The 24,047-nt window shown below is 53.4% G+C and overlaps 3 protein-coding genes across 3 annotated transcripts in view; 2 read left to right on the forward strand and 1 right to left on the reverse strand.

Moving 5' to 3' along the window:
• Positions 1-3,277: 3,277 nt before the first annotated feature.
• LOC131211217 (N(4)-(Beta-N-acetylglucosaminyl)-L-asparaginase) lies at positions 3,278-5,021 on the forward strand. Its single transcript, XM_058204619.1, has 3 exons — positions 3,278-3,413; positions 3,472-3,854; positions 3,993-5,021. The coding sequence occupies exons 1-3, from the start codon at positions 3,299-3,301 to the stop codon at positions 4,530-4,532; spliced, it is 1,038 nt and encodes a 345-aa protein (XP_058060602.1). The 5' UTR covers positions 3,278-3,298; the 3' UTR covers positions 4,533-5,021.
• A 1,593-nt stretch (positions 5,022-6,614) lies between these two features.
• The window catches only part of LOC131205473 (paired mesoderm homeobox protein 2B-like), a 31,630-nt gene continuing 14,197 nt past the window's right edge, over positions 6,615-24,047 (forward strand). Inside the window, exons 1-2 of the mRNA XM_058197579.1 lie at positions 6,615-6,960; positions 21,101-21,297. Of these exons, the coding sequence (XP_058053562.1) occupies positions 6,615-6,960; positions 21,101-21,297 (543 nt within the window). The remainder of the gene's footprint in view (positions 6,961-21,100; positions 21,298-24,047) is intronic.
• LOC131205472 (sodium-independent sulfate anion transporter-like) lies at positions 7,097-11,670 on the reverse strand. Its single transcript, XM_058197578.1, has 5 exons — positions 11,524-11,670; positions 9,271-9,422; positions 8,950-9,188; positions 8,103-8,883; positions 7,097-8,040 (listed from the first exon to the last, which is right to left on the reverse strand). Exons 1-5 carry the CDS (start codon positions 11,586-11,588, stop codon positions 7,247-7,249), a joined length of 2,031 nt encoding a protein of 676 aa, XP_058053561.1. The 5' UTR covers positions 11,589-11,670; the 3' UTR covers positions 7,097-7,246.

A 24,047-nucleotide genomic window follows, 5' to 3' on the forward strand; every position in this document is an offset into this window, starting at 1 on the left:
CGCGGTCCTTCGCTACATCCAAAGCATCCCATTATTCGCCGTGACACAGCGCACGCGGACGGTGGCCGGAGCAACTGCCGGGCCGAACCAATTTTCCGGGCCCGCAAAATAAAGGAACCGATTTTCCGACCCTTGCTCCAGATCCTCGTGCCGGATCATTTACCGGCGACGTGCCACAGCCGACAGGCCGTGTAAGGGCAGAGAATATCAAGTGGCACGAGGGGTTCCCGCTAATGCGCTAATGTTGCAGCGGGTACCGTCGTGGCGTTGACTGCTGGTCGATTGAACGATAAATAACAGTTTGATTTGCGTCCTGCAGGGGGTGGTACCCGCTGATGCACTTGTTGTTGGGTGGAAAACTCGGCAAAGTGTTTCTTGGCCCCGGGGGATGTTTTCCTGCGGCGGACTTGGGAATCCTGCGTGGTTCTCACGATGCGTTCATGATTACATTTTTTTGTATTTTTTTTATAGTCCAACCGAAAAGGACCGGAATTTTCCAAGAAGCAGAGCCCCGAGAATCAAGGTAGCTCCCAACGGCCGTCTGTTGGCGTCTGTAATTTACGATTTAATTTGCGGAATTCCTTTCAATTTTTCCGCCCGTTTCACTGGGAACCGATGGAAGGACCCACACCCCCACACACCCCCCACACACCCACAACACAGGAGCGGTTGCGTCGGTGTGTGTCGGGCGGGTTTCGGGTTCATTTAATAATGGCACTCGCTTATCTAATTAAGTAAATTGAATGTCTCCGCTACCGAGGGCTGCCGAGTTCACCGTTGCCACCGTCTTCGTCCCCCCGATCCCGTCCCGGGGTTCCTGGTGCGGACAGTGAAGTAAAAGATTTTCCAAAAGTCCTGTAAACAATGGGCCCCCGGAATTGGGATCCGCGTGGCGTACGCACGCAAAGGGGCTACCGATTCGCGCACGTAAATGGCCATTTCTCGGTAATTATGAGGATGCTCTGGATTGCGCTGGACCCACACCGTCACCTGGGGCGCGGGCCGTAGCGGTGGCCTGTCAGATGGTGAATTTAGAAACCAGCCAAAGCCGACACACCGCACCGCAGCTCGGGGCTGTGGTTTGTGTCCTGTGCCGTGCCCCGTGCCGGCATTCCATTTGGCGCGCTAATGCTATTAGTTCGCGCTTATTTATCAGTAACGGTTGCAATTATGCTTGAAGTTTATGAAAAAGCCAACGGATCGGGCCCCGGCGAGTGGAGCTTTTTCTTTGATTGGACATGCTCTCGGAATGGCATCCAATCAGGACGGTGCTTAGGTGCGGTGCTCTGCTCCACAGAATTCGACGACGACGGGGAATCGGGGAGTTTTTAATGTTTGCAATAACTGGCGCAGGGAGATAATGAATATGGAGACGGCATGATGACTGGAAAATTTACTAAAATTAGGAGCAAAACCTCCGTTTGATTCCATTCCAACTCCAGTTGAATACGGCGTTTGGTAAATAAAAGTCGTTAATTCCGTAACCCGTTCCGGTTGATTCTTTTGGGCGTCGAGTGTCCTGCGTCAAATATTGCGTCACCCCTGGCCCTCACTTTTTTCGTCCTTTCCGCCCGTGTGTTACAACAACAAACAGCACAATGGTTGGGCTGGGTGGATTCAGCGTTGTAATCAACCAAATCAGCCACGGCCACGGACCGGCACGGCATAACCCGGTCGTCCTTCCGTCCGTCCGATCCAACGGTCGCACGAGTGCGGTGTTGCAGAAAATGGCTAAATTAGTTAAGTACTCACCCGGACCCCTTCGGGTTAAAGTGCTAAAGTAATTAGCAGCAACCTGACCGGGCACACGCGTGGTGTGCCAGGCTGCGTCCTGTTTGCACAGCCACACCCCTTTGGCCGATCGCGGCTCGCAACAATGGCGGTGGCTCCCTGGCCACCGAGGTGCATCCGAGAGGATCAACTGAGAATGCAAATATTGAATGCAGTGCTTGCGCCCGTGAGGCCGGAAAAAATTCGATTAATGTCAATTACAATTTACATAATATTTACCGCACCGAGGCGCGCGGCGGATTGCGCGCTGCATGTCTGAAGGTCTCGGCTCGTCTCCCCCCCGGAACCCGGAGCTGTGTACGGTTGCAACGATGCAGGATGCAATTTATGAGCGCCCGGTTCGCAGCGCCTGGCGTTGCGCATCGTTGCGTGTCCCGTCACGAGGCCCAGAGGTTTGACCGGATAATTTATGATATTCCGCATGGACCGCTGGTTTCCGTTTGCCGGTTCCGGTTGTGGCCCGGTGCGGTCACCGCCGATGCATTTCGGTGCATCACGGCGGGGATCCAGGATTTATTCGCGACGGAATGCATCGAGACGCAATGCACGGTCGCAGGGAGCCCGGGGACCATAAATTTCCCTCGCTTTTCCCGGCAATCCGCCGGACGCGTGATTGAGTTTGACGGTGGCACTAAATTGAACGGAAATCAAAGCCGCCCGGTCGACGATCTTGGATCGGTGCCGCGGTGGCCGAACACAAAAAATCCTACCCAGAGCCACCGGACGTGAGCTGGTGAGCCTTTCGGCTCACCGATGTCCTCGGTCGGGCGAGTGATTGGTTGTGTCGTGCGTTGTTTGGTCAGGATGGAAAATAATTAACGAAATTAAATGAATTTATTTGTTTTGCCCGCCGGCGACCATGACACAATGTTGGGCCCGGCTTCCCGGGTTGCGTTTTCCGGGAATCCCGGTGGTCTCTGACCGTGCTGCCGATGGGGTCCAGGGCGTTGGTTATCCTTGGCAAGCCCGGCACCGGTGTGATCAATGGTAACGCTGTGGCCATCGCTCAGACAGACCCATTTTCGGCGGCCAAAGCATTGAGGGTGCGATGTTTTTTCCGGGCGACCCCCAACGGTGCGTAGCGATCTGGATGGAAAAATAGATTCTTATTTTCTCCCTAACAATTGGTTGGCGATTGCGGAACTGGCGAATCTCTTCTGGTCGGAAAATATCCTATAGCGAAAAAAGTGAACGTTGGTATTGAAAAATCCGGTGCCAACTTTAGGTTGAAATGAAGGTCATAAATTCGTTACAAGACTTGTAATGTTTTAGTATCTTCTCCACTGACTGGTTTACTTTTATAATTTTGCAGAGGCTGAGTTTTATCCAAACAAAGCGAGATCATTTGACGGACTTATCAACGAGCGAGTGATCGACTTCACGCATACCCCTAGCGTCAGCGAGCGATGGCCACACAAACACCACCAGCCGAGCTGATAATTGACAGTTCCAGTGATAACGGGCATCGGCAGTAAACAAACATCGGTTCAGCGCATCGCACGTCGTCATGTGGTTCACGGTTGCGTGCAGTTTTTTGGTAGCCCTCGCCCTAGTTCCCAACAGCCACGCAGGACTTCCGTTGGTGGCCACTACATGGAGATTCACCAACGCCACATTACGAGGTAACGCCGTTTACCGGTGGACACTTCAAATACTCATCTCTCGTCCCATCACAAACAGCCTATCAGTCGCTGACGGTCGGTGAGTTCTATCCGATCGATGCCCTGGTCGAGGGATGTAGCGTTTGCGAGCGGGAGCAGTGCGACGGAACGGTCGGATTCGGTGGCAGTCCGGACGAGAACGGCGAGACGACGCTCGATGCGCTCCTGATGGACGGCAGCACGATGGACGTGGGGGCCGTGGCCGCTTTGCGCGAAGTGAAACATGCGGCCGAGGTAGCCAAACACGTTCTGCGCAACACGGAACACACGCTGCTGGCCGGGAGCCAGGCGACGGACTTTGCCCTCATGATGGGCTTCCGTCGCGAATCCCTGCAGACCGTCTCGTCCCGGACCATGTGGAGGCAGTGGAGGGCCAACCATTGTCAGCCTAATTTTTGGAAGGTACGCAACCAGCAGCTCGGTTTATCTGGCGATGCTACTGTCCTCTTATCTCGAGGCCCATCGATCACAGTCGTATCACGGCGCGGCACATCGATTGGGTCAGTGCAAAAGTGTTACTAATTTGCCGATCTCTTTTAGAATGTCATGCCTTCACCATCGATGTCCTGTGGACCGTATGAACCGGTGTCCGCGAACGAAGTGAACCATAAGTCACCACCACCGGCGGATCGTACAAAGTTTACGTTCGGTCGGTACAACCACGATACGATCAGTATGATCGTGATCGATCAGTCCGGCCATGTGGTGGCCGGAACGTCCACGAATGGCGCAAGACACAAAATCCCCGGTCGCGTTGGTGACTCGCCGATACCGGGAGCTGGGGCGTATGCGGATTCTGAGGTGGGTGCCGCGGTGGCTACCGGTGATGGGGATGTTATGATGAGGTTCCTGCCGGCGCTGCTGGCCGTCGAGGGAATGCGCAATGGGTTGGATCCGGCCGAGGCTGGCCAGCGGGCTATCGCGCGCATTGCCAAGTACTATCCTGCGTTCATGGGTGGCATCGTGGTGGCTACGAAGGATGGCCATCACGGGGCGGCCTGCCACGGTATGGAAGAGTTTCCTTACTCGGTGGCCGATGCCAGTGATCAGATACAGGAACTCACGGTTAAGTGTTTGTGAGCTGGAAAAGAGGTGTAATCGTATTTCAAACCATGTAATCTACAACGAAATATTTATTAAAGGCACACGCCGGGTGGCGTAAAGAGCTATCCGGTTCCGGTTCGGCCAATGTTGGGCGAACATCTTCTTTAAGACGGGCGCCCACGGCACATCAATTGTAATCCAATAAAAGTTCACCTCCAAGGCACACTCGACGAGGAGCGGCGAGAAACCCAAGACACGGTGCACATCGATCAACATCCGTGGGTCGTAGTAACCTAGATACTGTCGGCGCATAAGTTCCAGAACGGCCGTTAATGTCTTGTCTATGTGTAGGGGCGAGCCCCACCAAGTGCACTCCGGGTTGAGGCTTTCCCAACACGGCAAAATATGAGTGTGTGGGGCCAGGGAAATCTGTGTTCCGAAATGTGTCGAAAACTGAAATGGCAAATAAAAATGGTGCACTCGTTTTTCCCGCCTCGCACCTAGCAGTCGGAGCTGCTAGGTGATCCGCGTGTCCTCGCTAGCTCCTTCCGCGGTTTGTTTGTGTTTTTCATCCTTCATTTTCTTTCTCTTTATCGGCCCCATCCGCCTTGGACTCCTTGGAGTTTTCCGCGGTCGGTAATCGCATCGCACGCACACCAAGTAGGCGGCTGGGGAATCTCTTGGAACGGTGACGTCACGGATTTTCCTCGCCGAAGCAGCGGTCCTGTGTCGGGTTCGCAACGCGCTCCCATTGGACGAGGGGCCCTGATCTGATGGCCACGCCCAGAGCAGACGGGTTTTCCCCTGTTTCGAGGTTAGATCACGCGTATCCTTGCGCAGCGAACGAGACGCTCTCGCTTACGCAAACGGTACGAGGTGGTGCGTCGAAAAGGGAACGCTAGCTCGAAAAGGACACCACGGGACGACAAAGGACAGCACGGCTGTGCCAGTGTGCTGGGTGTTTGGCACCCTCGCGCACAGCACACATGAGGCGAGGCGAGGTCCTTGGCAGGATAGAAACCAACGCTAACACAACACCCGTAGGGGAACGCGCGCCTGGAACAATAGACTGGACTGGCGAGAGTCAGGCTTTGAGTTCACCGTTATTGAATTAAGCTTATCATTTGATTTCGGCGAATGCAAGCAACCGGTCGCAGTTGCGGGAGCACCAGCAGCAGCAGCAGCAGGTCCTTGGCGTGACGTTCGTCTGAGTCGGTCAGTTTGTTGTTTCGAGCGGTCGTTGCGTGTTGCGCGTTGTTGTTTCCGAGCAACCGAATTCGAATTACCGAATGTTGTGGCGGAACACGGATTGTGGTGATGCGAGTGTCCCAAAACGAGCCTGGTAAAGATATTTATGTGATCAAAACGGGCTCCTAGTTGAAAGGCTCTCTTCCTGAAGTTGGTTCCGAATTTATACCCCCAAAAGTCGAAGCCATCATCGACCACCCCGCTAAGTAGCGATTCCGAAAGGCCCCCAAATATCCTCCCAGCCCAGTGATCTCGGTGTTTGTGTTCGTGAGCCGCCAAAACTGCCCTCGTGACGACGTGCAAATTGTGTGCGCAACCTCCGGGAGCCCGGGGAGTGTTGAGTGCAAAATTCATGGATAATAAAAATAAATAACACCGACGCACATAAAAGTCCCGGAACGGGGCCGTAAGGCGGGGGAAATCGGTGGTCCCCCGAAAAAAGCGAGCACTGACAGACATTTCGACGCGTGGAAGTGTACAGAGAGGGAGAGCGAGCGTAAAAAAAAGCCCAGGAAAAACACACAATCACAAGCGGAATCCGCCAAACACTTCCGCGCACGGAACGACGGTAATGGCCGCGGCCGGAAATGCGGCAGGAAATTAATATTTAATTTAATTCCATAACCCGCGGGGTGGCCGCCAGGTGTGGTGGCCAAAGTTGGGCGAAGGAGTTCCGGGATCCCTGATCCTGGCATCAGTGAAAGTATTATTGCCATCAACATTATCGTCATCGGGTAAAGTGAACGGTGCGCGAGTGAACGGTGAGACCGAAACTGACAGTTTCCGCTTCCGGTGGGCGAGTTGGCCGAGGTGTTTGTTTGTCCCCCCGCCCCGTGAAACATAAAAGTCGCCAAAATTTATCCCCACGATATGGACTACTCGTACCTCAACCAGGCGGCAGCTAGCTTCGACTCTAGCTGCCTCCAGGGAGGTATGGACCCGACCGGGCTGGGCAATATGCCCTGCTCGTACGGTGACCTGACGTCCTGCAGCCAGATGTCACAGGCCGCCTACCGCTACACGGCGGCCGCGGCCTCGATGGCCCGGTCCTACAATCCCGTCGGCACCGGCGTCGGTCCCGGGAACGTGACGATGAGTGCCCTGCATCACGCGGCGGCTGCCGCCGGCCCAGGATCGCAGTGCTCGGTCATGGGTGGCAGGACGCACCAGGACGTGCACCGGGCCTCGATGTTCCAAACGTCGATGAATCTGCAGTGTAAGTACACCGGATTGAGGTGGGACCCTTTTAACCCCGTTACAAATAAGTATTCAGCGTTTATCTGGTCTTCGTCTTTATGGCTTACGAGCTAACGGTGTCTTTCGATGCGTGACTACATGGCTACTCCGGTTACTCACTAAATAGTACAACAAAATCGGGAAGGGGTCTAGGAACGAACGGACTGGTCCACCTATGAGGTAGCCTACGGTACACTGACGGGGCGGAGAGGACTCTTATCGTTAAGGCTAAACTGTACAGATCACTTGCGACCGGGCACGGGCGGCTAAGGCTGGATGCTCTTCCGGCGGCACTCCTGGATCGCCTTGTCCAGCTGCTCGAAGTCGTAGAACACCCGGTACTCGAGATCGGCCCCCTCGAACACGTTGCCGACCGAGGGTTTCAGGTTGAGGAACAGCAGCAACTGGTTCCGGCTCTTGAAGTCCTTGATGAGCGTGTCGATGACCTGGGCCGCCGTAAAGTCGGCACCGTAGATGTGCGTACAGTCGATCACCAGCGGGATCTGGCTCTTGAGGCCCTGCTTGTTGATCAGGTTGCGCACGTAGTCGACCGACGGGAAGATCAGACACCGGTCGGGTGTCAGCATCAGGTACTTCACTCCGCACGGTGTCACCGCCTGGTCCATGTGAATCTTCGGGCGGGCCGCGTGGTACAGGATGAACAGGATGTTCAGCCCGATCCCAACGAGGATGCCGTACTCGAGCGGGAGTGCCAAACAGGCGACGAACGTCGCAATCCCCGGTATCAGATCCGTCTTCTTGCTGCGCCACATCGGCTTCACGACGCGCACCTCAATCATGAAGATGACCGCGGCAATAATGATCGCCGCTAGGGCCGCCCGAGGGATGTAGAAGAAGTAGGGCGTAAAGAAGAGCAGCGCCAGTATAACCAGCAGCCCGGTGTAGAGACCACCGAATGGAGTGCGAACTCCACTCGCATTATTGACCGCACCACGCGAAAGGGCTCCCGTTCCCGGGTAGCCCATGACGAACGAGTTGGCAATGTTGGACGCTCCGATGGCGATCAGTTCCTGCGTTGCATCGACCGGTTTTCCGTCAGCTGTCGGGGAGAGAAAACATTGTCAGAGATCGGCGACCGGAAGTCCTTAAGTCCACGCATACCGAAAGCCTTGCAGATGGCAATGTTCTCCAGGAGAGCAATCAGCGGGATCACGATCAGCATCGAGCCCAGGTTCGACAGCATATCGCCGAAGCTTTCGTACGCCTGCGTAACGTTCCCATCGGGCCCCACGAGTTCGGGCACGGAGAAGGGTGGAGCCTGCACGGAAGGTAACCCACTCGGCACCTCGCCAATCATCCGGAACGGTTGCTTGCCGTTCTCGTAGAACGCTGCTCCGATGCCACCACACACCACGACGATGATCGCATTCCGAGCGGTTCCAACGAGCCACAGCGATTTGTTGATGATCCTCTGGGCGATGGACTGATCGACTGGCTCCGGGGGCCCAACCTTAATCCGGGGCAGTAGACGCATCAGCAGCAGTACGATGATGCACGTGAAACCCATCAACGCATCACCGAGCTGCGTGTTTTGGATGTTATCGATGATCGATGTCCACTGCTCGATGAAGGTGTTCCCTTTGGCCGAGATCCCAAGCAGATCCTTCACCTGCGAGCTGAGAATGATCAGCGAGACGGCCGACGTGAAGCCGGAGCTGACGGGGCCGGACACGAAGTCGATCAGGAAGCCGAGCCCGAACAGACCCATCAGCAGCTCGATCAGCCCGCTCAGGAAGCAGAGCAGTACGGCCCGCTGCCAGATCCCGTCGCACGCCTGGAACGTGAGCAGCGACGCGATGGCCGTCGGTCCCATCGGCACGTCCTTGCACGAGCCGAGCAGAATGTACACGAAGCACCCGACGAACGACCCGTACAGACCGTACTGTGGGAAGGACACGGACCCCGTTAGTGTTAGTGCTCGTGCTTCGAGCTCCGAAGGGCCACTTACCGCTGCCGGAAGGCCGGCGATGCTGCTGTAGGCGAGGGCTTGCGGGATCACGGTGAGGCCAACGGTGATGCCGGCCACCAGATCACCGACCGCATCGTCGGCCGAGTAGCGTGGCAGCCAGTTCAGGACCGGGACGCGCTTGTAGAGAATCTTTCGCCGGCACACGTTCTTGTACTTGCGCCGGCACCACGGTCCGATCGAACGGATCTGATCCATCGTCGACTGCTTATCGTCGGTCACTGTCGGGGAGAGGGAGTATGCGGTCATGCGGATGTGTGTTCCAGCTGTGTGAGGTAACGGAAACCGGAAGCCCTAGCTTACGTATGAACTCATTGCTGCCCCGGTAGCCGACGACATCCTTGTGGATCGGCGTGATGCTCAGCGAGTGCTGCGAACCGCTTAGGCCGTGTATGTTGTAGACCGAGGCCGACTTGATCTGGGCCTTGTCCAGCTGCGTGTCACTCGACGTCCGCCTGGGAAGCGATGACACAGGGAGGTGTTAGTCTGCGTTAGTTAGTGAGCGAGGTGTCAGATGTTTCGCGCGAGCTGGTGACTCATCGGCGGGTTGGGGTGCTCTAATAGTGCGTAGTAAGGGTTTTTGGCTCACGGTGCGGACACTGGACCCGGGAATGTCTTGAGTCACACCGAAACCGTTCGCTTTCGTGCCTGGCCCATCTTATGTTTCACGTTGCTTCCGGTCCGGGCGAACGGTCGTGTTTCTCGGAAAGCCACCAAGCGGCAACATCGAGAATATGGTGGGTTCCCAAGACAATCGGCTTCGGTCGCCTCGCGGTCTTGGTGCGCTAAAATTAAACTTTTTCGCACGCAGTACTTGCCGGGTGACGACGCCAAGCCCTAGCGGCCCTAGGCGTCCTACCACGAAGACTCGCTCTAATCACTCGCGCTGATCAGCTGACGGAGGGAACGCGATTTTCGCATATCTCTTCGAACGACCGAACGGTTCTGTCAAGTGGTAATTTACACACCTCCTGGCACGGGTCGTGGTCACGTTTGGCGGTTGTAAATGACGCTAACCTCGTAGATAAAGTGTGCCATGCACATGCGGTTGCGTCATAAATCCCGCCTTATCCGGAGGATAAACACACGCGGGAGACCGGTGATAAATCTCCGACCACTAGCCGAAACAATCGTACGTTCCGGTTCCGGAAACCGGCCACAGGAAACACCTGCCCGGACATCGGTCTCACAACAAATCCGTCACCTTCGCAATCGGTCTGTTGGGTGCCAAGTACTTGGCTCTAAGCACCCCGGCGCGTGCAGTGCATCGGACGGCCTTGATTTTGACCGTCACCAGGGGTAATGAACAGATTTTTCGACACGACGGATATTAGGCGGAATTTGTTGGCACCGAGCACCCGCGCGGAGAAGGGCCAGATTTCGGACACGCCACACCCGGACCCGGATTTCGTGTGCTTGTGGCCGTTTCCCATAACAAAACTGGGGGCAGAAAAAAAGTACGGAACGGAACACAAACGAAACCGAGAGCATAAGTCTCACGTGACACACGACGGTTCCGCGGGCGGGCGGAGCTCATCCGAATCGGGGTTCGGAAAAGTACGGAAGTTTCAAGGAGGTTAATGGCTGGTAACGGGTCCCAACCAGTGACTGACGTTACCTCGCATCGCAACACGCGTCCGGACGAGAAGGAAAACCGAAACCGGGCGCGAAGTTCAAGAACGTCCCCACGTCCGCGCTGGTCCGTAAGTCTATTTCGGGACAGTCGCCGAAAACCGAACCGATCAGATGGCTCGCGGTTTCGGTTCGGACCAAAATCAGCTGGTGGATTTCGGGGCGCCCAGCCGCGAGCTTGGGTGGACATAAAAATAAAACGAACCGTGCGAGGTGGGAAAAGTTTTTCCGGCTCCCCGTCAAATCAAATGGCCACACGAGAACCGGGTTTATGAGTAGATGCACCGGTGCATCAGGCAGGCAGGCAGGCAGGCCCCTCCTGGCGCTTGCTCGACATCCATCCATCATTCATTGGCCTGGCAGTAACCTGGGACTCGCGACAAGCGCGATAAGAGGCGCGAGGTGCGCTTGTTAATTTGGGCAATAAAAGGGAAACAAAGAGCAACGAAGCCACGTTCGACATCCATCCGATTCCGACAGTATCGTGACAGTTGCCGGTCCGTTGTCAAGTTGTTTCGCGAGATCGGGGCCTATGTTGCCGCCGCCGCCGCCGCTTCAAAGCACAGCACAAGTTGTTTGCTGTTTGCCAAAAATGGTTATCAGTATTTGCGCCGAAGCCCCGAACAGCTCCGCACAGCAGCAACCACCGGGCAGAAAAACAGAGCAATTCGGCAGCATCAGTAAAGATAAGGGGCCGGTGTGCAGGTGAAATCTGACAGATCGGAAACACTAAAAAGGCTAGGTTGGGGGCGGTGGCCATAAAATGGCCCGGCCTTATCTATCCCGGTAATTGGTATTCCGGGTTTGCACCGAAGTTTTCGGGGTTCCTCTTAGTCACCTGCGTCTCGTGTTTGCGATTACACCGCCGGAACCCCTGACTGTTGTCACGCGATCGCACACGTTGGCCACCGGTGTGCGCCTTACCTAATCTGTATCCGGGGTATGGCGAGGCCGGTCCGAGCCGGTCCAAGCGATTCGTTGTCGGCCATGTCGGTAAAGGTTCAGTGGTGTATCCGTCGCAGGAAACACCCCTGTGTGGAGATGCACTTTTTAACCACTTATGCTGCCCGACCGATGGCTCGCGGTTGACTGAACCGATCGGCCACCGGTTCGGGGCCAGGAGTCTGCCAAGAATCCGTTCGGACGTTCGGACGTCGCTTACGAAACCTGTAGCAAACTGTCGTTCAGACGCCAACAACGAAGAAGTCTTTTTTTTAACCGATCCGCAACACAACAACATCGTTTGACGTGTGCCGATGATGATGATGATGATGATGAGCAAGCATCAGCCGTAAAGATCGTTTAACTGTCCGGCCGGCGAACGTCAGACGTCGTGTGTTCCGGTTGGAATTCCCGTTGGTGGCCTAGTATCTTAATGGGGTTTCGGTTTAAAAAGTCGAAAGTCGTTACCGCTGAACCCGCTACTAGCAGGGGTCGTAGTGAATGGAGAAGTGTAGTATGTAACCGGGACGGTTTTAGAAGCTGAATGAGTGAGATCCTGAGGATGATAAGCGGGTTCTAGAATGTAGCTTATGTAGCCAGTTTATGCTGGGCCTACCCATTAGCATTCTCTGTGGGTGTCTACGGCACTGCACTTGACAATAACCCTGAAGATGAATCAGGCAGGCAGGCTCTTATCGGTGCAGGTAATCCGTGTTCGATCGATAAACGTGCAATCGGTTTACGATGCGTCACGTGGGTTCGATAGGCCGTGGTTTACGATGCTCTGTGCGCCGATCGCACCGATTCCACAGTCTGGTCTAACTTTAGCTTTGCGACAGAAAGAAAATTCCATTCGGTATCTTAACCGCGTCTTGGGCGTAGACAGCATGGCGAGACTGATCTCGGATCTAAACGGCCGTTGCAATCAATTCAAATCGTAACGGCTATTCGGGGGATTGAAATCGGACCACAATCTCACCGTGGCATTACTGTTTTGTTTACGCTCCTTACTCACTGATTGAATGAAATCTAATTGACACTTCCTAATCCTTGATAAGATTTTCTGATTTCGTCGATTGGTAATCAACAAGAGAAATCGAGTGGAGGGCGCGTGGATTGCATCAGACGGAGCTTTAGATAAAAATGGCTTCGGATTGGAACGTAAAGTGACCACACGTTTCACAAGCTTGTAAGCACACGAGGCCACGTCAAGTAGGAACAAGACACCCTCCAGACGCTGGCGCCCTGATAACTGAACCTTTTCCCTTTTAATCGGATGTGCGATGCGATCGAATGTTGACACAGTGTCTATAGGCTTTGGCCTATTGATTCGATGTCCCTTGGCCCTCGAAGCTGCTGGTCGGTGTGTTAGAAACAATCGCGCTCGACAAACGACGACCGGCCCATTAGAGGCACTTAATTAGGCCGACCCGACAAGGCCAATGTGCGAATTTAGGTCCCGTCCGTTAGAGCTGGGTACGGCCGGGCAGGGTGAGCTCATCCCCTTGTCGGTCCCTTTAAATGGCGAATAAAGAAGCTACTTACGACATCCTTACGACGGTTGCTGTCGTGTCAGACCTCGCTCGAGCTCAAGATCAGGATCACTTCTGAGAACCGGTAACGGGCGGATCGCGCACTTTCTTCTACGAACCGGCACACGAACAAAGTGGAAGAACCAGAAAATTGTGCTCGCCGTTGGCACCGGCAGCAGGGAATGAAGGCGGCCACCGCCTAGAGACAAGGTCCTAGCTGCACCGCTCAAAGGGGCTTCTGCCCGTACCGTGCGTCAACGGTTTACTGACCGAAACGGTCCGGCGAGCGGGTAAATTATAATCGATCTACGGCGGTCGAGCCGGGCCAGGACGGTCACTCGCCCGCAGGTACTCGCACTTGGATGTGGACGTTTTACTGAAAATTCGCAAAGATAAGCGCCCTCTCAGGGGGCACCTCTCTTTCGCGCTTAAGGAGCTAAGTCACGCACCGAGAGCATTTGCGCCAGCGCACGCTCTCTCTTAAAGTTTCTCGTGAGTGGCCGCGACGATCATGCACGGCGGTGACACTCACTCTGTACCGGGGCACACACGTGCCAGGGATGATAGATTTTCGTCAATTTTCTTATCGACCATTAAGAGTGCGAGTTCCCGGGAAGCACACGCTACCGGCGGCCGCGGGAGACGCCACTCGGCCCCGTGAACCCACCCAACCGAAGTGGCAGCCAATTGATTTTGCTAATTGAAATTTGAAGTTTCTCGCGTAAGTGGCGTGCGCACTGTGGCGGTAGTACGATAAACGTGTTTGATAATGACGATACGCACGCGTCACGCGAACCAGATACACCCCGTGCCGCCGATTGCCGCTCCGCTCGACTCTCCCTTGTAAAGGCATAAATCTTCGGTTTGAGCTTGGCCTCCGGATTTGCGTCACACACCGTGCGGCGATGTCCCGAATAAGGTCACAAACCGTTTCCGCCGTGTGGGAAACGGCGGCGGAAAGCATCTCCCGCTCGGCCGGAGATTCAAATGAAGTCTTCGGTGGATGCGATGTTATATCAGCGAGCTGCGCCGAGGTTAGACACCGATTTGCAAGCTGTCACCGGGGCAACGATAAAAACACGATCATAAACATATTACTATGATAACGAACCCTGCGAAACCCTGTGTTTGCGTGACGCACACAGCCGGTCGGTCGGTGGAATGCTGGGGACATTGAGTGCAGGCTCTTAAGGTTCTAGCGCCCGTCTGCGGGGCTGATCCGATTGTCTCGCTGCATGACACGAACGATTACTCGGCAGCCGTTGAGCGATTTGGAAAACAATCGGAAGATCGGAATCGAATCGGAATTTCGGAAGGACCATTCCGGGAGCCATAAATCAGGGGGCTTAAAATAGATTACGGTGCGTTTTATGGGGCTGCGGGTTCCAATTTTAGTTTGTTTGGTCATCGAGGTGATACGAAGCGATTGAAGTTAATGCGAAATCAGGTTCAATTTTATTGAATTATACGCCCTCGCGGAGATAGTACTTCGCGCCCCGATAAGGGCGTAGTGATAAGATGGTTGAGCTCAACCAAAAAAAAAAAACAGGTGGCGAGACATGATTACACCGCGGCCCGGATAACGCCCGATTGATCCACTGGTTCGGTTTTACGACGCGTGTCGAATGCATTCGAGCAGATTTATGGGCCCAGTTGTCGGATGCGACCAACAATCGTTGTGTTTATTTTTGAATTTCCCCCAGCGGGCGATCAGTTCTATGTGATCGGCGGATTGCCTACCATTAGGCGCAAGCACGATGAAACCCAAATTGAATGCTGCTGCCGGAAAGTTTTCTGAGAAGAGAATCTTCCACAGAATCGGATCGGACGAGAGCGTGGGACAGAAACCCCTCGGTAACCGAAAACCCATTATCGTAACTAATCGACCGCAGGAGTAAAGTTACCCGTGCCGGTGGGCAATTAAGTCACCACCCGGGAACCCCAAAACACCCTCGATGAGGTGACGATCCGGAAGCAATGCTCAGTCGACCACGGGCCAACACCAACATAAACCACCAACGGTCAGTGTTCCGTGATTTAAAGTTACACCAAGATTCACGAGGCGTCTGAGGCGCTCCGGTTTCTGTGGTTCAAGACGATAAATAGCAGACCCCGGCGGCTAATTGGCAGCCGTACGTGATGCCGTAAGCTCCCCCATCCCGGGTTCTCGATGCTCAAACCGGACGTTTACGGCGCCCGCAATTAAACCACATTAGCTTTCTCTCTAAAGCGCCCAGTGCCCTTGCTCTAATAGCGTTAATGTTATAGGCACTAAATTTACATTACACGTACGACGCACGATTGGCTCGGCTTTCTTCCACTGCCGCTGAGTCCTGTGGAATCTTTAGTGGTCTTTGTTCATTCGACTCACGCGGAAAGCTGGTGCTTTAGGCCCCATAAATAATTCCACTAGGATTCGAGCGATAGAGAGAGAGATAGCTTCTCGGGGACGTAGTGCTGCGAAGAAACTTTGCATCGAGAGCCTCGTGTGTACGTGTTTGGTCACGGAACCACAACAACCAGAGCAAGGACGGAGAGTGTGCGTTCTAAAGCCAAGAACCGGATGTGAGCGACAATGTGGGACCAAAAGGACCGACATAGCTCAAACCCCACGGAACACACATATACACCCATGTGTGTGGTTTAGTGTGGCGGTTAGGTCGGTCGGAGCCCGGTTACTCCCCAGATGACGATGATTATCACTGATGCCGGCTTAATTGGTAGTGTAATAATAAATTAACATTCCTAGACCATAATTCTGTTCAGCCTGCCTCGTACGTGTCTGTGTGTGTATGTGTGTATGTTTTTCACCACAAACCCCACACGCGCCTGGGGCTTCGGGGCACGGTTCGGTCTGGGCCGGTCTGGCGCAAATCTTTGGGGATTTGTAGAAAAGCCGGAATTTTGAAAAGTCTACAAAACTAGCATGGCAGCCCATGGGGGTTGGTGGAAAACTATCGGCCCCCCTTCGTTTTTGGACGTGTCCTCACGGGACACGGGTTGGCTGTGGGTCACCCATCCTGTGGACCACGCCGACCGCGCTAGGCTTGCCCGAGTCAATCGTTTTCGCCGAGCCGAGAGAGAGAGAGAGAGAGACACCGTAAACCGGAACACACGCGCACCGAATGCACCCGGCTGAAGGTGTCCTGTGGCTGGTGGGGTTTTTGTGCCCCACAAGACGGGGTCATAATAAATTCAGCAGCTGCAGCTCAGGATTTTAAGATTCAAATCTGTTTTAATTCGATTGCCGGCGGCGGTAATTGTTGATAATTGAGAATGATTTTACAAATTGGATTACCCGGCAATTAGTAGCCATTTAATCGGATATCATATTTCACGGTGACCACGGACCGGTTGGGCGAGGTCATGTGTATGTGGTGTTGGTTGGTTGGTTGGCACGGTCGATAGTGTGGAGTGTGCGATTTTTTCCACCTTCCAGCGATAATCCGTGGCTATAAAGTGTTAAGGGCCTTGATTAAGGGCACTTTCCTGTTGCCCGTTTTAAATCAGGTTAATTACACTTTCATGATTTATTGACATAATTGGTGGATGGTACGGATGGTTGTCGTCAGCTTTTAATGGTTTTTCATTTTTTTTTAATTTACCACCGTTCTGGTATTAATTTGTGCAATATGAATCGCTCGACATTCCGTTTTTGCCAAACAAACCAAACATCTTTCGTCGGGAACGGCAGCAATTGTTTGCGCTGCCCCTCAACAACAAAGTCCGCTTCAGGAATAAGAACGGAATGACGGATCAGGCCTCGGGAAGTGAAAGCTCACCTAATATTCCCTTCGAGTGCAATCCGTCTTCCGAGCACAGCAAAACATCTTCCGCGGCGACGTGGAAAAAGCACTCGAGTGCACCTGTGGCCGCACGGAAAATGAAACGCTGAACGGCTTCGTTCCTTGGACGGAACGGTCCGCTGATTCCTTACGTCAGGCATTCGTCAGACACAATAACCAGCAACTCCACCAGCGACCCTCTGAGTGGCACTGCGATAAATGTACCCCTCCGAAAACAGGATGCCCGCTTTGTGCGGAGATTTCATCACGTTTTCGTCGGTGTTTTTCGTGCATTTTGCATGACCTCACTCGCACGGCATCAATCCTCCGGCGTCCTGTGGCTGTGGCTAGGTGTGCCATTTTAACCTTCAACCCGAGCCGCCACCGTTCGACACCGATTTCGCACCTCGATGAAGATTAAGACGACTCTGGGTAGGGCGAAAAGGAGTTTTGGTGCGCAAAAAGTAACGGCAATTCAACATATCTTCTGCTCCAGTCTCCGGCTCCGGCGTCCAGTTGTTGGCCCGTAGCATGGTTTGTGAGATTGCCACCGTAATTGAACCGGATGGACACACGAGACGTGTCTTCATCTTTTCTCATGCTTCTCAGCGCTAAAGAAATGTGACGCTCCCTTCGCTGGCGGCGGCGGATGTGAATGAAGACACAATCCGTAGCGTAATGTGGCGACGCTCAGCTCTGGCCGATCTGGCAGATTAATACCGATTGACCATAATCCGTAACAAGAGTAACGCCCCAACAGTTTCACATCACTCCCTGTGAGGAGGGTGAACCTTTTTTGCTACTGTCTCTTGTACGATTCCCCCAACGTGGCGCACGAGCAATCGGAACAGGATTATCCCTCGGCCAATGTCAAAACGGTTCCAAATGGCTTTCAGCAATGGAAACTTATCGGAAGGATTCAAAGCGATAAACAATCTCTTCAAACTGCGGATAAACATCAATCGTTACACTCAGCAGTGTTCCAATTTTACCGGTAAAATCGGACAAAGATCTATGCGAACAATGTCTGGAAGCTGGAATTAAAGGTATCGGCGAACCGGAGGCTCCCGAAGGCGGACCTCACGTGTCGGCGGCCAAAACTGGCCAGAAGGTGGCAGTGGTAAATATTTGCTTCCATCGCCTCCACCCATGCGGTTCTAATTTTTGCCCCGACCGGACCGGACCGGAGGCCTGCACGCTCTTCATCAAATATACATCGGCTTCGGGGTTCGCCGGGTTTTTTTTGCCCGTCGACGGCTCCGTTCGCTCTCTTGCCTTGCCCGTTCTCGTTCGGTAGGCCTTTCGGTGGAAAATTAGCTTGTTTGCATTGAAATTTCCGCCCGCTCGAGCATTGCCAATTGTCGGTCGGCTGTTCGGCCGTTGGTCGTTCCGAACGTTCCGAACGTTCGGGCCGAGCAAACCGGCCGAGGGACCGGTGGTAAAAACAAACAAAACATGACACGAGAAGATGAGGACGCATGAGGTTGCCAGTCAGTCATGCCAGTCAGGGGAAGAACTGCTGAGCTGCACACAATAGCCGAAGAAAATCGGAAAACCGGGAAAACCTCCGTGCTTCAGGGGCAGCCAATGTGCATAAATCAACAATGGCGGCCCCGGGGCTGAATCGGGGGAGCAAGACTTTTGTCGGGAAAATGGGCCTGGCGGGGGCAAATTTAAAGAATTCTGCTCCATTAAGCAAAACTTTATCTCATTGATCAGGGAGAGAGAGAGAGAGAGAGAGAGAGAGCGTGAAAACTTCAAGACGATGGAGACGCCCGGTGGCGCTGGCAAATGGGGAGCATGGAGACGCCTGGTGCTCCACGGGCTGAGTGGCTTTTACGCTAATTTAGTAGCTTGTTGTAAAGTGTCAGTCAATTTTGGTCAAATGCAAGAGATGGTTTGTAATGGTTAGAGGAAGCGATTTAAAATTGAATTTGTGCTAATTCAACTTCAGATACACTGTCCCGAAAACACGAGAGAACTACCGAAAAGTGTCTCGGTATTAGGGGCCCTGGCCCTTGAATCGTGAAACACCGTTAAACGGTGCCCAGAGAAGCATAAAAATGGTACCCAAATCGGTTAGCCAAATCCGTTTCCCCGATTCTTATTGCTTCGGTCAACCGCAGCCAGAAGCGGCGCCGAACGAGCAGCTGTTGGCGGCTGAAATCTTTCAATCGTGCTGAATCGTGCCCGGAATATCTTTGCTCAAACATTGATCCTTCGCACCGGGCCTCCGTCGTCGGCTGGCCCCCAGGCGCTAGCGCTGCCGGGAACCGCAAGCCGCCGGCTTCCAGTAACCTGTTGAAAAATCAATAGAAAGAAAGCATTTAATCCCGATGGTTCCCGGACGCTTTTTTTCCGCTGATCCCCGCAGAGAACGCTCGTTTCGCTAATGCAAATATTCTGCCACTAGTCGTCGTCGTCGTCGTCGGAGAATTAGAACGATCAGTGAGCGAAAGAGAGAGAGAGAGAGAGATGGGTCCCAAGTCTGCCTCTCGAGCCAGACGAAGTGGCGCTCATGTCGGGAACCACCTTTCCGGATGCCGTTCCGTTTTGGTTGTGGTTCGATGTTTAATTTCCCACCACACCAACCAGTGCCAGTGGACGACGATGACGACGACGATGCTCTACGTTTCGGTCCAATAGTTTTCTTGTCCCCATTGGGGAACGTCCGGGGCCATCGAAATGTTCTGCAAACCGCAGCAGCCACGGCACCGTGAACGTCAGCCGGTTCGAGCCGCAGGAGTTTCTGCTTTTTGGGGATGAATTTTATCAGTAAGATAAATATGGCACAGGACCGAGTGGGAACCGACCGGAGGGCCACCGCCGAGCCGGATGCCGGAAGATTGCGATGAATGTCTGTTTCGAAGTGTCCGTTCCGTTTTCGCTCTCAGGTGAATGTATTGGTTGCGTATCGGGCCGTTTACGGTAGTGAGTGTGTATGGTTTATTCTTCCATTCTGTTATCGCGTTGCTTTAATTTTAAGTATTTACGATGGTGTCTCTGTGTGCTGTACAATGTTCCGTTCGTTCGTTAAAAATGTTCGAGGATTTCCGGTAATTTATAGCTAAATCGAACTGTTAGAAAGAATGATTAGAGCACGCTGTTTGTAAAATGGTCGTTGAGATCGAGCATCTTGGACTTTGTCTTTACATATTTCGTTAACATTACAGTTTCACACATTGAGATTTCGAATTGAACTAAAAGATTGCTTCACAAAAACACAAGGACTCGCAAGGGCACACATTAGCACGCATTACTCGAACAGCAGATAAATATAGCGGCGGATAACAACAGCGGATAAATAAAGAGATAAACGGCGAGAAATGCTCATAACCAACGGGCAGGGAAAGCCCCAAGAAGCCGACCACCGAAGGGACGCTCCAGCGAGCAGGATAAGCACGTGCAGACGGGTTTATATTTGTGTTGAAAAGACGCCACACCGACCAAGATGAAGGACGCTAATGCCAACCCGAAGAACCAAGGATCCACGTGCTGAACGCTGCTCCTGGAAGATGGTGGACCCTTCGCTACGGGCTCCCGTGCGGCCATTATTCATTTTGGGGTGGAAGATAAATGACGACATGGCGCACTTCCCCTCTTACTCGCACGGCCGCGCACTCGCGTCACGCTCCGGGAGCAGCACGAGCACACTAATATCCGTCTCTTTCGGCCACAGCCCCGGTTTTAATGTCGGCTCGGACGGCTTGGCCTGGAAAATGGGGGAGAACGAAGAAGAAGTGCTTCTCCTGGCGGTGCCGCTTGACTGTAGTGGTGACGACGACGGGCACACGCGCCATTTAACGGCCACCAAAGCAGGACGACGACGACGATGCCCGGCCCGGGACGCCATCGTTCTTTTTTAATGCTTCTGGGCGCCCCACAAAAAAGGCGACCCTATTTAAGCGCGGCCCGAGCCAAAGTTGCGCATGTGAGAAGGTTGCCGCAGCGTAACGTCTGCGATCGACCGTGGCCTTGACGGCTCGGGAGGTTCTCGGCGGCTCAACTTTTCGGCGGGAGCCAGCCAGCCAGTTGGGTTGTAAATAATTTTACTACCGATATAAAAATCTTCAGCTAATTTCAATTAATTAACACCATAATGAATGGCGCCATTGCATTAATTTGACTGGTCCTTTGGAGGCTACGCAGGACCAGGCCAGGGCAGACCAGCGCGTCCCGGTTTTATAGTGGCAACAGTTGCCGTTTCTTGATCCGTTCTTTTCTGTGCATTTTTTATTACAGCCGGGCTGCCGTACAAGGTGTACGCCGGACACGACTCGGTGCTGGCGGAAAAGCGTAAGCAGCGGCGGATACGAACGACCTTCACGTCGGCCCAGCTGAAGGAACTGGAGCGAGCGTTCCAGGAGACGCACTATCCCGACATCTACACGCGCGAGGAGATTGCGATGAAAATCGATCTGACCGAAGCACGGGTACAGGTGAGTCGCTATCCCTTTTCTCAGGCACTCAATAAAAATCATAGCAAAAAACCGAAAGGGATCCTCGTAGGCCGTTCCCGAGTCCTGAGATTGAGTCCGGCGATGGTGATGTCGGGTTCATTCCCGGGAAGCCGTACGGCTCTCGGGCTTGATTGATTAAATTGTTTCCCGTGGCATGTGGCGGTCCTGTGTGTCCTGGAAATTCTTTCGATCCGAATGTGTGCCAGGCCCACAAAAAAAGGACAACGAAAATGACGGAGACCTGCTTTCCTCCTGATCAGCCTGATGGAGTCGAGTACATAAAGTCCATTATTTATGACACGTGCCTTGCTCAATATTTCATGCGTGTGCTTGACTTTCTGGTACGGCACCCAAGAAAGGGCCCGATGGGCAGGCCTGACACATGCCTTTCGATTAGAGGCGAGTCATAAATTTATCACCTTCGCCGCCGTTCGACCGTCGGGCCGTTCGTTTCGGGTCGAACCCTGGGCGGGTACCAGCGCTTCGGTGGCGTCACCCTTCATTTCACGGATATCGTGCTGGAAGTGCAAGTCGAAAGTCTCACCCGACGCGGTCACTCCGGAAGGAAAGAATGATGGATTATTGGGGTGTCGTTTGATGAGAGAGGATCGTTGGGATTGATGTCTCAATCAAGCCCTCGTTCGCAGACCCGCACCGACCGAGACGGAAGGGGTCAGCCGTACGGTCCTTGAACGGTGATGGTGCTGCCGCTGCCACACGCCTACGGGGACACTTTCGTCTCGGCTTTCGCCTGGCCCGTTTTTATCACAACGGGTGCATCTAATCTGCACACGAGATTCATTCGATCCGGTTCCGGAGGGGACCGACGCGTGGTGGCGGAAGTTGTAAAACAAGTGTAACAAATTGATTTCCTCAGCCTCTCGAACCTGGGAAAGTCAGGCAGCCTTAGGAGGCTCATCCTCGGCATCCCGAGAGCGTGTGAAGTGATTCGGAATTGATGGTTCCTATCACGGGTGGCACCGGAAGAGCTTGGTCCGGGGGATGATAAATGGCTGCGATAAGTGGGCGGAAAATGTGGCGTGAAAATATACCCATTTTCCTTGTTTTTTTCTTTATGATAACTGCAGCACAAATATGCCAAAAATTTCATGGGAAACTTTTCGGTAATTCACGATGAAAAGAAGTGAGAACGGCTCCAAATTGAACACAAAGCTAGTTTTAAACAGTGTCCTTCACATTGGGGCGTCACGAACGGCTCCTGGATTGGGTGTTATGATAGAATTACGCCGATGTTATCTTTAATTACATTGTGCCAATATTGTTCTCAATTTAGCCGTTGATCCGCGCTCCAAGCCTAGGGGGGAATAAGGCCGCTCAACTGCACGAGACTGCTCAAGAAATTGAAGGTAAGCCCCCGGTGGCGGGGGCCACACAGGCCACACCGGGGCGTCGGTAATTTACATACAATTACACCGACGTGTTGACGCTTATCGCTGGTTAACGTAAACATTTCGCTTTCCGCTCTCCGAGCAACTTCCGGCTCCGGTGTGCAATTACTGGTCCACCGTGCAGCGCCATCGAACGGTGAATCGGAAATGGAAGCCAAACGAGATCCGATCTGTCCGTTGCTGTCAAAACTGCTCAAAGTGTTGATCGATTCAATTTTCGAACGGCGGCGTTTCGCGCGAGCCGCATCGTGTCTGGCATCGTCCGCGGGGTCCTTGCTACGCCCGGTGAGCCTCACCGTGGAGGCTGGAATAAAATTTAATTGAAATTTCAATTCAATTATCGTACATTATACTCGCAGTGGCGCGATGATGGAGCACGAACGTCCGAAATGCAATCGGTTTGCCAGTTTCGGTTCGAAAATTTCCACCCAAAATCGCCGTCCAAAACGGAGACTGTACTACTCTGTCGGCCCCGAGTGGGCCATGTTAATAATCGATGGGACATTATTGCGTGTCATCACGCGTTTCCGGGAGCCTACCGATAGTCGGACGCCGGTGGGATTTCGTGCGTAACAGTGCGCCAAAATGGTCCAAAAAATATCGAATGAAAGGAGAAAATGAAGGGCGAAAATCATAAATAAAATTGCCATTTCTCGGGTGCAGAAATGGGCGCGAAAAGTTGTTGAAAACACGCGAAACGAAAAAAACAAAACAGGACGTAAATGCATTTTGTTAATGAAATCCATCCATTTGGTGTTCGTTGGAGGTTTTTGGTTTTTATTTCCACCACTCGGCGTTTAAAGTATCAAACCGGATACATAGCTCGATGGAACTGAAAATGTGGCGTTCGAAGGGAGATTTTAAAGCGGCTACGCCTTTCCCCGCCGTTCACCAGTTGCAGACACATTAATTTTATTTCGATTGTTGAAATATGAAATTAAACAACGGCTCGTCCGGTTCGGCTGTCGAACTGCTTTCGAAACCGGCCGAGACCAGACCGGTCGTCCGTGGTCCGCGCGTCAAGCATACAAAGTATGGCCATCCGGAACCGTCAATCAGGAACCGTCTCGGTTGCGCTCCAATCTCGCTCGTAATTAGTGTCAAAACGGAGTGGCTGACGTTGACGTTGACACCGAGTCCGGTGCGCGGTTGAGGCCGAAAAGCGCGGTATTAGATTTGTGTGTCTCCGGGGCCGCGGATTCGCTGACCGTTTTGGAGCGCGTTTGCGTTTTGATTAGTCTGTCAATTAACGCGAGGTGTTCCCGCCATGTGGACCTTGGGCCGGGTACGGTCTCTCGCTGGACATATATGTGAAGTCGA

This window comes from Anopheles bellator, chromosome 1 (assembly GCF_943735745.2).
Source record: "Anopheles bellator chromosome 1, idAnoBellAS_SP24_06.2, whole genome shotgun sequence".
NCBI classification, from domain to species: Eukaryota; Metazoa; Arthropoda; class Insecta; order Diptera; family Culicidae; genus Anopheles; species Anopheles bellator.